The sequence below is a fragment of the Ceratina calcarata genome, unplaced genomic scaffold (assembly GCF_001652005.2).
Source record: "Ceratina calcarata isolate Rehan_Ccalc_2016 unplaced genomic scaffold, ASM165200v1 scaffold111, whole genome shotgun sequence".
NCBI classification, from domain to species: Eukaryota; Metazoa; Arthropoda; class Insecta; order Hymenoptera; family Apidae; genus Ceratina; species Ceratina calcarata.
The window spans coordinates 451,011-464,323 of NW_017132019.1; the positions used below are offsets into that span (position 1 = coordinate 451,011).

Below are 13,313 nucleotides of genomic sequence, written 5' to 3' on the forward strand. Positions count from 1 at the left end.
TTTCTAAGGTACATAAACTTTTAGGATTGACTGTATAGCCAATACATCCTTAAAGTATAGCGAACTTTTGTTGCACGACAGTAGTCGTACCTTACACGAACTTGTACTACTGAAGTATAAATTACATACTTAAACAGGACATGAAGGTTTTGATCGAAGATAGGTAAAGAAAAAAAATGCATATGATATTTTTCTAATACTTGAAATGTATAATTTATTTAACTGTAACAAAATTATCATAATTACACTATGCAAGTAGTGCGTATCAATATATATATATATATATGTACAGTCGCGTCGGATAACGGTCCACGTGAAAAATATAATATATATATGTGTATATAATTATAATTATACATACACATACTATTACATACAATAATATATTTAATTTAAAATATAGTCGATTGGAAGTTACCGAACATGATTTTCGTTTTAGTACCCTGCTTACATTTAAAACGTTATCACACTTTGTCGTAGTTTACGAAAAACGAAATAAAAACCACAATGAACGTTCATCAACGTCGCCGTCATCGTCATTCTCTATTTTAAAAATTCATCGCGTGAAAAATCATTAAATTATGCGTAGCGTACAAGACTTCTCAAACAATGCGTGTCTACTCGATACCATTTCTTTTTTCTACGAACATTTCAATTTCCATGAAACAGGAACGAAAAAGAGATGATACTACTCGTTCCGTGGACGCTTCTCCGATTCAAAGTGGAAATTTCATGCACCGGGTAATTCGAATTCTCGAATCGCGATTCTTAATACGTCTTGCTTATCTCTTACGCGTGTACAAATCTTGTCTTAATCATATTCAAAGTCTTATTGCTCTTTGAAGAAGAGGAACATTAAAAAACGAGGAATGATTCGATAAAACGTCTCGTTTCACGTTCGCATGAACTCAGAGAAGAATGGAAGTTAATCGTTTCGTACAGATTCACGCGAACGGATAAAGAAAAGAGCAAGTTCACCGCAGACGATATATTATTTCACTATATCAAGGCTTGCGCCGACCTTGATTAAATCCGTTCGTCTTTTCATCTCAGTCAATGTACATCCAATCACGCATCGCTATAATAATTGATTGTATAATACACGACCAGCGTATACATTTTGTTCTCATTCTTTTTTCTGCATTTTTACTTCACACACCTTAACAATAAATGTCTGAGCGACCTCGGTTGCTCAAGTAACTTTCTTCTCATATAGCAAATTGCGTTCGAAAAATTACACGATTTTTTCGCTCCTCTAATCTTTTGTGCGCGTACAATAAGATTTTGATTTATTTCGTCTCTCGATGATATGTCATACTCGTTACACGTTTATCTACTAAAATACGATTTAAATAGCACGATTTATTCTACCGTAAGACATTCGGTTTGGCACATCGTGTATAGTGATCGACGCGTAAATGCAAACGAAATACAACTGTTAATCGAAATTGAAATTGATATTAATTAAAAAGAGGAAAGATTGTTTGCGTGCTCGTCGCTGATGCACTCAAGTGTGCTAAAACTTGTTAAATCAAATGCCAGTTTCTGGTGAGTCTGTCGAAAATAAGTACGATCATTACTGAATCAATTAAAAACAATACTTCGATGGAAGACGCGCTAACGGACATTATGCTTAAGAAACATGTGATCGTTTGAGAACTGAAGTACTTATTGTCGGAATGGTCGGAAGTAGAAAAGCATTTTTAAAGATAGAACAAATACTAGAATGAATAATCTCTAAGTTATACAGAGGAAGGAAAGAAATGTGTGTACAGCGAGAGATAACACGCGTTGACGATCCTCGTCTACATACAATAGAACACACCGTTTTCTTTGTTCTCACTAATTGTGGGATACTGTAATATCAAGCAACCTGTCGCGCTTGGTTTCTTATTCTCAGAAATTGAAAGAAAAAGAACAATTCTTGTAAAAATTACTTAGTCTTTAATAGAAACGTTAAAGTGTTGCAAATCGGAGGAACGAATATAAATTATTTTAACAAGTTTCGTACATAAATTCACTTACAACAAGGAACGAATATCCACACAACAGTACAGCCTCGTGTAAAATAGGAATGTGCTACACTAATTAACCTAAGGAGTTAGTCCCTTAAAAATCGTTCCTCTAATCTAATTCTTGCGTCTCGATCGCAAGAATCTCGCGACACAGTACGATGCCTGAATTTGCAACTGCGTCGTTCCTGTTTTTTCCCTTTCATCACGTCTGGCACGAACATCTTATTAATTAGATAAAGATCGATTGTGTACGTCCGCGGAATTTCCGTGGCAATGAATCGCTCGCTTTTTGCGTTCATGATCATTCGCGATTGTTTCATGATCGATGATCGATCAACTGAAATCTACACAGTGTGTGCGATTGTTCTATCGTCCTCGATGCACATATACTTATAATATGCTTTTATATAAATATATATATATATATGCACATATACGTATAATATGCATGTATATATGTATATATATATCTAATATACAGTGTTAAATTATATTGTTAAATATTATTATTATACTTGGTATTAAGGAGGATCGCTTTAAACCAATTACGCGTGTAGGAAGTGACGCGTACGTCGAACGGCTAAAGCTTGTCAGGAAATAAATATCTTCAAAAACTATTATTGCATGGCTGTAGTAAGAAACAGAATGGATTTCAAGTCATCAAGTATAGACATGAGTAGAAATTAGATTTTTACTATACTATTTATTTCAAATCCGTCTGATTGTGATTGAAATATTTATTTTATTTATCTTCTATCTAGGATTAAAATATTGGAAAATACAATGATGATTATAGTCCTGCAGAGATTTTGAAATTATGGGATATATGGAATCTGATAAGAAAAGTTTAAATCCATTCTATTTCCTCCATCGTCTTCTGCTTACGATAAAAATGTTGCGTCATTGTATTGATCTCACGTGTCATGCACCTTAGCGTAGATGCAAAATCTTAAATTCGTGATCATTGTCGATTCAACCCACTGCTATGATCCTAACGATCTAAATAAAAACAGATATAGAGAGAAATAGTGTCCGCTCATCGCGTGCCGCGGTGGCGATTCACGGATTCAATCTCGAATCGCGATTCGCGGTCTTTGGCAGTATTGAAGACGCAAGTTTTTTTTACGTAAAAGTTGGGAAGAATATTACGTGTGTGTGTATGCGCGCGCGCGCGCGTGTGTGTGTGTATGTGTGCATGTGTACATGTTTGACGGATATGTAGTGATCTTGGCACTCGAGAACCTTCAGAAAACTGATTGACAATCACCGCGGCAATCGTTGTCCTCGGGTTCGATACGTAATACTGTTTTCTTATTCGATTCTTCATTTTTTACTTCCGGATCCGTTGAACTCTGGTACTTCCGAACTGAAACCGTTCAGCTCGTCCTGAATCTCCTGCAGGCTCTTTCCCTTCGTCTCGGGCAGGATGAATATCGTAAACAATACGCTGATCAGACAGAACACGGCGCATAACCAGTACAGCGTGTAAGCACCGAACGCGTTCTGAAGAGTGCTAGCGAACTTGGTCATTATGAACGCGAGGAACCAGCACACGCACACGGTGATGCCGGACGCTTTCGATTTCACGGTCGACGAGAACATCTCACCCATCACGGTCCACGGCAACGGGCCCCAACCGACGCAATACGTCGCGATGAAGATGATCAGCGATACGACCGGAAGGAACGAAATGCTCTCGACGGATGCTGCGTCATATTTCTGGAGATAGAAGTAAATTCCCAACGCGGTCTGTAAACAGAAAAGACGGAACGTTAAATCGAAGGCATTTTTCCAAAGAGGAAACGAGTTTGAAATAAACTGAAGTCTCACAACCACTTGAATATATTATGTACTTCGTTTCAACTATGCGTTATCACTTTTGCATTCGTTTTCCTTACAAAGATAAATATTACTTAAAGATATATTTGAACATACGGAGTTGAAGTGACATGTTAGAAACAGCCATATTTACTCCAACAGGTGGTACATAATTCAATCTTCTAGTTATCGATAGTAAACATAATCATTCCTATTGAATTTATTGTGTTGAATGGTAACAATAGGTACAATACCAGTGTTTCATAATCGTCGATCGTTTATCAAAGATGCGGCAAAAATAATTGCGAAAAAGTTTAATCGCGATCGTTGCAATTAATCGATAAGTTATAAAGTTTGCGCCACGAGTAATTAACTGCATTCTGTAAATTCTTCGCTGATAGTAATAGATTCATTTTTTTTCTCATCCTTATCCTGTTTCCCTTCGGCGAATAGCATTATTGTGAAATTTAAATAACACCGTCTGGGTTCGTGATCGACTTTTCCGAGTGCATAATGCACGCGTGCACGTAACGAGGCATTGACATTGATAACTGCCGCGGATCGGTGCAACAATCTTACGAGTATAATCAACCAACCGATCCCATCATTCCAGATACATGAAGTCATCGAAACAGCGCGTTTCCTGTTGTATTTACACGGCAAATTTTCATCCAAACACGCACCGTGGGTGTTACTTTAAGAAAACGATAAACATGACAGTTTTTTGCGTCGTAATTATGATAATGCGGTTCACTCGACGGTGGTTTATTTCTTGCTGTCAGTTCTTAAAAAGCTAAACTCTTCGGTTGACAATAAGTTAACGTTGTGGCGACTTACAAAACTTTACGTAACTTCGTATATTCAATAGTTTATTAACAACGTTTCGAAACAGCAACGAGAACGATTATTAACTTAAAAAATGATTATTATATATTATTCACTAAATGAGTTAATTGATCCACGACAGACTATCGTGTTGTATAAAAATGTCTTATTAATCCTGTATTCTAAAAACAACGAATTGAATGATTGAATTAATGAAAGTAGATAATCGCAGCAGGAAAAACGATGACAGCAGGAAAACATGACCGCGGAGGAAAAAACGAGATTCAAGGGTCGGGTGCGAATGGCCTCGAGTGCAGCTTGTGGAATGCAACGCGCATCAAGACAGGTATGCACATACATATGCATATATACACATGTTGCGAGGTTACATAAATCGATTTGAATAGACGGTCGCAAGGCCGCGATTGATTTGTTCCCGCTATTTTGTAATAAAGCGAACAGTGGATCAAGGTCGTGACGAGCACGCCCGGTCAATTTTGAAATTCTACGAGCCATCAAACTGTAAAACTTTCTTCTCAAAGAAAATGATTAACTTATTCATGATTACAATAGGAATATCTAATACGTAGATAAGCACAATCGCATTGTTTATGCATTTTATGAATGAATGTATGGAATCCCCGATTAAAACAATCGAAGTTGTCGTGGGAAGGGATAATGAGGATTACGCGAGCGGTGAATAGTGTTTCGCGATATCGATACATTTAGCGCCACTTTAAATAATCAATTAAGTTCTGTAGACTTTTAAACAAGTGATCATTCATTCATAAACGGGCGTTCGCACCGATCACGCGCTCAGACAGCAACATGAAAAATCGAGATCGTAATTGAAATGAACAGTGAATTGCAGCCTCGAGGAACTGGAACATTAGTCGCACGAACAGGCGCGCGTGGAATTAATGAATGGTCAGCCGAATTCGAATCATCGCTTTGTTGACTTGGACATTAGAGCTATACTGTAAATAACATGTAGACACGTTCTCGCTAATCGATAAGTCTTTGCTTTTTATGGATTTAAATTTGTTACAAATACATAAACATCCGCGGTTTATGTACGAAATACCTCAAACATCGCGCGTCACGTAACCCGATTGGGTAATGGGTCAACAAACACGAACGTTATACGGTCAATCGAAACTGGAAGTCAAGCCAAATGCTTTAAAAATGAAAAACGTAACGGGATAGGTATGTTGTTAATATAGTAGCAGAGATTCGAGTGACAATAAATGAAGTTTTCGCTCGCTCTGACGGTGGCGGGAATATTTTTCCGTCATTAACTGACGCTTCCAAGCGTAAGAGGTGTCCTTACGAAACAGTTGCGACGTCAGAGAAGAGACGTGACTTTGCAGGAATCGTGAGCAATCTTGTTGTTGCGTTTAAGTCTGAGTAACAGAGATGTAACGAGGATCGTAGACGTCACACACCACGCGCCTCGTCGAATGTCGATAATAAACAGGGTTTGGAGAGAGTACAAGATGACAGTATTTTGTGTCACGCGAAACGATATTTTCATTGCCATATTTTTAGCCAAACGCGTTTCTCGTTTTTTTATCGAGAAATCGCGCGTAAATACGATCAAACTTATGCTACAGGAAATCGTAAAGACGCGAAAAGAGCAATTTGCGAATAATTCGAGCATTCAATAATGAATACATAATGAGCGAAGTTGGTAAGTTAATGTACTAGAAATCACTGCCACTGTTCTATTTTTATAATTGAGGCACGTCCCCCATAATAAAAAGTGATTCAAGTGGTAGATAAAATATTTCTATTTATATGTATAAATAATTTTTAGAATTTGATCAATTTAAATAATTTTAGTATTGCAATAAGTGATTAGCTGACTTACCAGGGAGACAATTTCACCGACACCCGAGAAGATGAGCAGCATTTTTCTGCCAAGCCTGTCGACGACAATCGGAGTGACACCAGAAGCCGCCAACTGTACAGCGCCCACGATTATGGTAGAAACGGCACTGGGCAGCGAAGACTTAGCACTTTCGAAGATAGTGCCCATGTAGAAAAGAACCACGTTAATACCGCTCAGTTGTTGGAAACTAGCCATCAAGCACGTAAAGATCAGAGCTTTGAAGTTCGCTTTAACAGTGAACAAATCTGACAGCTTCGCCTCTTCTTTGAATGCTTCCTGGATAGCAGCCTAGATAAGAAAATAATAATAATGTTATCCTAAAACATTAGAATAGTCACAAAAATTGTGAAAATAAAATTTTCAAACCAAAAATTATACCGACTGCATGAATTTAGCGAATAATTCTGATTGAATGATAAAATAAAAATCTGAGTTTAACTTCGTTTTAGGGTATCCTTTTTTTATATTTTTTTCTCACATAATCTGATTGTAATTGTTAAAAAAAGATTAGATATGAAGTCCTGATTATCGGAGTACAGAAGTAATTACGAAGTTTACCCACATTTATAATTACTTCTACTTATATAAATAACCGCGGGTCATATCTATATAAAGTAAGAGAAAAAGATTCGAGGGGAATTATAAAACAACGAAATCACGATCGCCGCAGTAAATAATTGCGTATGTGATGTAAGTAATAAACTAATAAACCGGAAGATCGAGCGTACGCGTGATACTCGAGATGCCGGGAACACGTGACGGGTTAGTCACCCGACCATACGATTCAACAACGTACAGAGGCACGTTGGAGGAATGCCGCTACCATTGGCGGATCAAGAAACGACCTTACCCCCGGCCTCGTCCGACGAACGTGACCCGAACTCTGATACCATATTACGCTGCTCACGAACACTACAAACGCTGACACTTCTTATCGTGTACTGCATATCTACACCGATTTTTGGTAATATTCCTGTTACGGGCGGTCACGATTTATCAGTCTTTATTTCTGTCGTTTTGTAAATTATAGATATTAAAATCACGTAACTTATTTTCTTTCTCTGTTCCCCACGTTTGAATATTAATAGTCGCGTTAACGAGTAGATCGAAACATTATAGCGTTCGACGTATACCATTGATCGTTTTCATTTGACCCAGAGCACGTCTTCGCCGTTTCTATATCGAGTAACGATCTCGCGGCCTCGTCCAATCTCGTTTCGCATGACTTGACAGCCCGCGCACTTACTGCTCTTTACGAGGACCAGCTATATGCCTTTGACAAACCAAGTTCTCTCTTTTGAGCAACAACGCGACCGACACGATACGCCTGACCTGACTGGCCTCCTTCACTGGCTCTAAACCGATTAGACCGAGAATTATTCCGGTCTTGGTGCCGTACGGATATAACCATGACCGACTGGAAATAGCGTCCGGCAGCCAAGAGACGCGTTTCATACTGGCATTTGGTATTCAACAGTTTCTACGGGTAGCCGACTGCGTTTCGATTACAAATTCATAATTACCTCCATTTCATCCGCTTCCTTTTCCACACCGGCAGTGGACTTGCTTCGTAACTTGGCCAAAGCACTGATCGCTGCGTCGCGTTTGCCGACTTTCATAAGATAGTACGGCGATTCGGGCATGAAGATGAAACACACGACGAAGACGATGGGCACGGCGGCGCAGAGAATCCAGAATATAGTGTAGGACACATATGGGCCGATCGAGTACGAGTAAAGCAAACCGAAACTAATGAACAGCTGCAGGAAGGATCCCAGAGCTCCTCTGACAGACGTCTGTATTCAATGGCAATCAAAAATCGAATGTTTATTACTCTAAGACACTTTCTACGATAGAGGGTCTATTATGAAGAGTAAAGGAAAATGGGTCTTACCTCAGCGATCTCTCCGCAGTACATAGGAACAGCTGTGAACGTGAACGCCAGTGCGATACCGAGGACAAATCGGGCCGCGTACAATTGTTCAACGTGTCCCGCGGTCGCGATTAAGGCCCAGCCAATCATGAACGGGACCACCGAGGAAAGCAATGTGATCTTTCTACCAAATCTGTTTGAAAACGATTAAACAAGATGATATTAAATAATTGGATACATAATCGAAATAACGAATATTAGAATTTTTAATCAAATGACGCTTATGAATCAATCGAAGTTTAATATCGTTTACAAGTTGTATTAATCGTAGCAGAGAAATTTAATTCGATTTTAAAGTACCTTTCCGCCAAATCTCCAGCTATGAAGCTACCAAGCATCGCTCCGATGGCAACTAATGATCCAATCCATGAGTTTTCGTCAACGGTGATCGGTCCGCTGAGGGGACTACCGCTGTCTGTTCCATTACTCATTAATGAAGTTCCGATCGGACTGGTCCATCCTAGCATAGCACCAGTTCCAACAACGCATAGGTTCGCTGAAACGAGACAAAAGGACCATGTCTTTAACTTCTTCGTCGTTTACGTGGACATACGGCTGACCATCAACCCGGTTTCTAATTGATGCATGTGCGATCGAAAATAAATGACATTTGATAACGAGCCAAGTACACATTTTCTGCGTGCGCCGATAGAACCATAATTAGTTCGCGTCCGCGAGTAGATCTTACGTCGCGTCGTTGTTGGTCACATTTTCCTATAATGATCGCCCACACGCAATAGCAACAATCGGCGGTATTGAGAGCAATGAATACTCTGAATAGATGAAGACCGAAAAAGAAATCGTGCGAAAAGATAAAAAAATACAACGCAACAAATTAGAGATTAACTTCCCGTAAACGGAACAGTTGTGGAATAATTTGCCGGCGCTGTTGATAAACCGGACGAAAAAAAAACAAATCTTACGGACAAAGGTTTATTCGACAAGATAAAACGTAATCGAAGAATTTTTCCATTTCGAGGCTGAAATTGCTTATCATTGTCTCACATACGGATCCTCGTTGCTCTGTCTCCCTCCGATACGTTCCCTAGTCTATTTTCGCTTAAGACACGCCTCTTCTCTCATACTTGCCATTTCATTGATACATTACATAATTAACGAGTACTGATAGTAGCAGCTGTCAATTATTTATTGAAGAGGAATGCGTAGTTGTCCGGACTGATATGCAAAAACGATGCACCTTTAACTAACCGCACGCTCTGCTTTTATTTAAATCAAGATCATAAGTCCCCATCAAAAATTTGCATTGATCAATTCGATAAAATAATGACATGATTGATCATAATGATATGAATGATTAAGCACAATTATATAATATAGTACAAATGGTCTAATGATGATATCTGACTTCTTGCAACTGTTTGGCATAGAGATGACCTCATCAAAGGTGTATAGCATCAGTAAAAATTGTTTGATTATTTTGTCCAAACTCGGAGATGTTTGACATTTAATGAAACAGTAGTCCGTCAATTAAAAATACCCCACTCTGATCCAGACATGGTTAGTAAAAGTTCATCCGGCAGTATTTTTAGTTAAATAACGTCGCGTTTACGCGTCCCGTGACAAGCGAGGACGAGGAAACGAGGTGATAAAGGAAGGAGTTCATAGTTACAAAGCCGCAGTGAACGAAAATACATTTACTCTTTCAGCAACACATTTATAGATTTGTAAGTAGATTTTCCAAATTGCTTATGAACGAATCACGTCATCGAATCCACAACAATAACTTGTTCTCTGAAACGTGCGATTCTAGTATCGAAAAGTTGGGAATCGTTTCCGCGAGCACTATTATCAATTTCAAGAGATAATGACTTAACGATTTTCGACACATCCGCAGATATGCAGATCTCTTCGTTGAAGCAATTGAAATGACTCGAAATCACTGTTCAATTTGACCATTCGATGAAATATTCAGTAGAGGATAGAACGACCGTGAATTAGGAAAAATTGGACGGAATTCAAAGTGGCTAATCGCGTTACATCACGTCGAATTCAAGTTTAAATCGTTTAAGTTGATCTCATCAAGTGAAACTGTGAAATCCAGATTCAGTGGGAGTAGATAATGACTACGATAAATGAAAATGGAATTGGTGAGATCGTGTAGATATCCTCCAAAATGGCAAAAATTTCTTACAATTTTTTACATCGACAATTACTCTAAATAAATAATCACGCCATCGTTAACGGCGTCAGACATTCAATGTTAAATAGAACAAGCGAATTCAGTTTCTCCAAGCACATCCAATGTCAAATTGAAGGCTTAGAAAACTAACATCGTTACGTTCATGTATTATGAAAGAGCTGAGTAAAGATGGAAACGAGGCAGTTAATAATTTCGGGTTTTTCCTTCAGTAGTTAACATAATCAAATCAAAAGTACAAAGTAACGATCGTTAATAATAGCAAATTTTCGCAATCAGTTTGACTATTAACAAAGTATGTTATAGTATCGTTAAAAATATCGTATCATGCTTCGAGCTGAAAGAGACAAGCCCGAGTTTCAAGTTGTCAAATACAAACTGCATTCGAATGTAATGCGATGCAACGATTTTACGTAATCGGTCTTATACCACAGGATCGCGTGCACCACCTGAACCAGGAAATAAAAATAATCACAAAGAATTTCTGATTTCTATGCGGAAAATACCTCGTTACATCATATCATCTATAAATATTGTCGTCGAGTATCAACAATTCTATTAGCGAAAATAATTTCTCAGACAAAATGATCCAAAAGTGTTACAATTAAGAAAATAAACTGATAAACGTTATTTTATTATACATTGAGCGCCTAACGCATTGAATTTTAGTCCCACATACATATCGTCTGTCATATATGTATAAAGCTTGAAAGATAATAACAAATCTATGCCTCATTTCTTCAATGCTCTTGCATTTTCACGATCTTTATTATAAAGCGAGGATAAAAGAAATGCAAATTCATGTTGCAGTTCCTTTAATGAGTTCTGCACAGCCCTCAGTAGAACCGAATACTCATCATTTATTAAAATGTTGGATGCTCTCTAACTATACCTACACATTCCGTGTAAATAAAAATAAATATTCATCTAAATTTACATAACATTTTTACTTTGATGGAAACTCTGTACAAAATCACTTGCAAAGTTGAAGGAGAAGTGAGATAAATTAATTTTCATTTAGAGAAAGAGACATGAATGAAAATTCTTATTTATCTCATTTAGAATTCTGATGTTTCTATTGTAAAAGTAATGGAATAGACTTAACTTGAATTACATAACCATAGATGTGAATTGTAGAAACGTCGAGGGTAATAATTATTGAAATGTCTGATTACTATTATTGAACAGGTGCGAATAATTACCCACATATTATCGGCTACGACTAACTCTTGTAATTAATGATTCTTCTAACAATAATTACAGTATCGCAAAGCTTTTACAATCGTTTATACTTATCGAGATTAAATAATCGCGGAACGAAGTCCAATTACTTTCATCCATCGCTATTTTCTATAACAATGCTTGTAAGTATGATGAAATAAAACTTTATATTTTCGCATCGAACTTTTTAATTGCTTTTTAAAGAAAGACGTTAAAGTAGCTTTCGCTTCAAGATTAAGAATATGGAATGCAAACAGTAAATAATTTTGCCATCTCGTTTCTATTAATCATCGCGAGTCGTGGTATCACGGGTTTCATCCGCTTCCTTTTAACCGAAATTTTTTTAACAGATAAAGACTCGCTGGAAGTGATGATTTCTGTTTATACAAAGCGTAACTACGTACATACATGAATCTTTTGTGTTATGGCAACGCAATAAATCGCAGTTCTCGCAAATATCAGATAAATAACGATATACCTGTATTCCACATAAATATCGCGTTTGCACAACACTCTAGATTAGAGTAAATCGTCATCGCACTTGAGTGCGCTTATCTATTTCGTCCTTAATCGCGCTACTGTCAAGTGAATCATTCTTAGACGCTCCCGGTAATTGTAAAAGCGTAAATCCAATAATTCATTATTCGTAATTTTTTTCGTTAATCTAATCCGAATTACAGTTTGATAGTGTCTAGAATTCGTAGAAATCAGTACGAAACATTCGTAATTTTCCACAGTGGGAAGCAGAAGAGTCATTATCAGTAATATCAGAGACCACATTTTGCAAGCTCTGATTAACTTTAATCAACTATTAAACTGTTGCCAATAGCAAAACTGTAACTACATTTTCCACGAGGAGTAATAAGATCTCGTATAAATTATTTAAATATTCTATATAAGAATGTTTAGAGGTAGATTTAAATGATCAAAACTTACATTAAGGCGAAAATGTAGTTAACATTTTGCTATTGGCAACGTTTAGTCGTTGATTAAGTTAATTGGATCTTGGTAAAAGTGGTCCTATGGGAACGACGATTACTTGCTTATAAAGTCTATCTATTATAAACTATTGGAAAAACCAAGTATTCTCTATCTCTGTGCAACGATTCTTATCACGTTGGAATGGAAAAAAATTGATGAATCGCCAGTTGCAATTGAACAAGTATGATTGAAATAGACTTATTGGAGGGTGTAATCAAAGAATATAGGAAAATTCCGCGTAGATAAGAATTTTCGCTAACTTGATTACATCATCGAATCATGCGACAGGGTTTCGTTGAAAAGAAATCGTTATTTGCGACTAATCTTGAGCTGTATTATGAAAGGGCGTTTGAACGTTTTGAACTTGCTAATATTCTTGAACGTTTCTAATCAATTGCCAATTCGTTTATCTTTTTGTACTCTCTTTGGTAGCTTCCAATTAAAAATAAAGTTTATTTATAACCCTAAGCT

The 13,313-nt window shown here is 37.3% G+C and overlaps 1 protein-coding gene across 1 annotated transcript in view; it reads right to left on the bottom strand.

The window, feature by feature from the left end:
- Nucleotides 1-1,832: 1,832 nt before the first annotated feature.
- LOC108622481 (facilitated trehalose transporter Tret1-2 homolog) overlaps nt 1,833-13,313 on the bottom strand; it is a 24,815-nt gene continuing 13,334 nt past the window's right edge. The window contains exons 2-6 of the mRNA XM_018020388.2: nt 8,783-8,978; nt 8,444-8,615; nt 8,073-8,345; nt 6,529-6,837; nt 1,833-3,764 (exon numbers count right to left, since the gene is read on the bottom strand). Coding sequence (XP_017875877.1) covers nt 3,339-3,764; nt 6,529-6,837; nt 8,073-8,345; nt 8,444-8,615; nt 8,783-8,978 — 1,376 coding nt within the window. The 3' untranslated portion in view covers nt 1,833-3,338. The remainder of the gene's footprint in view (nt 3,765-6,528; nt 6,838-8,072; nt 8,346-8,443; nt 8,616-8,782; nt 8,979-13,313) is intronic.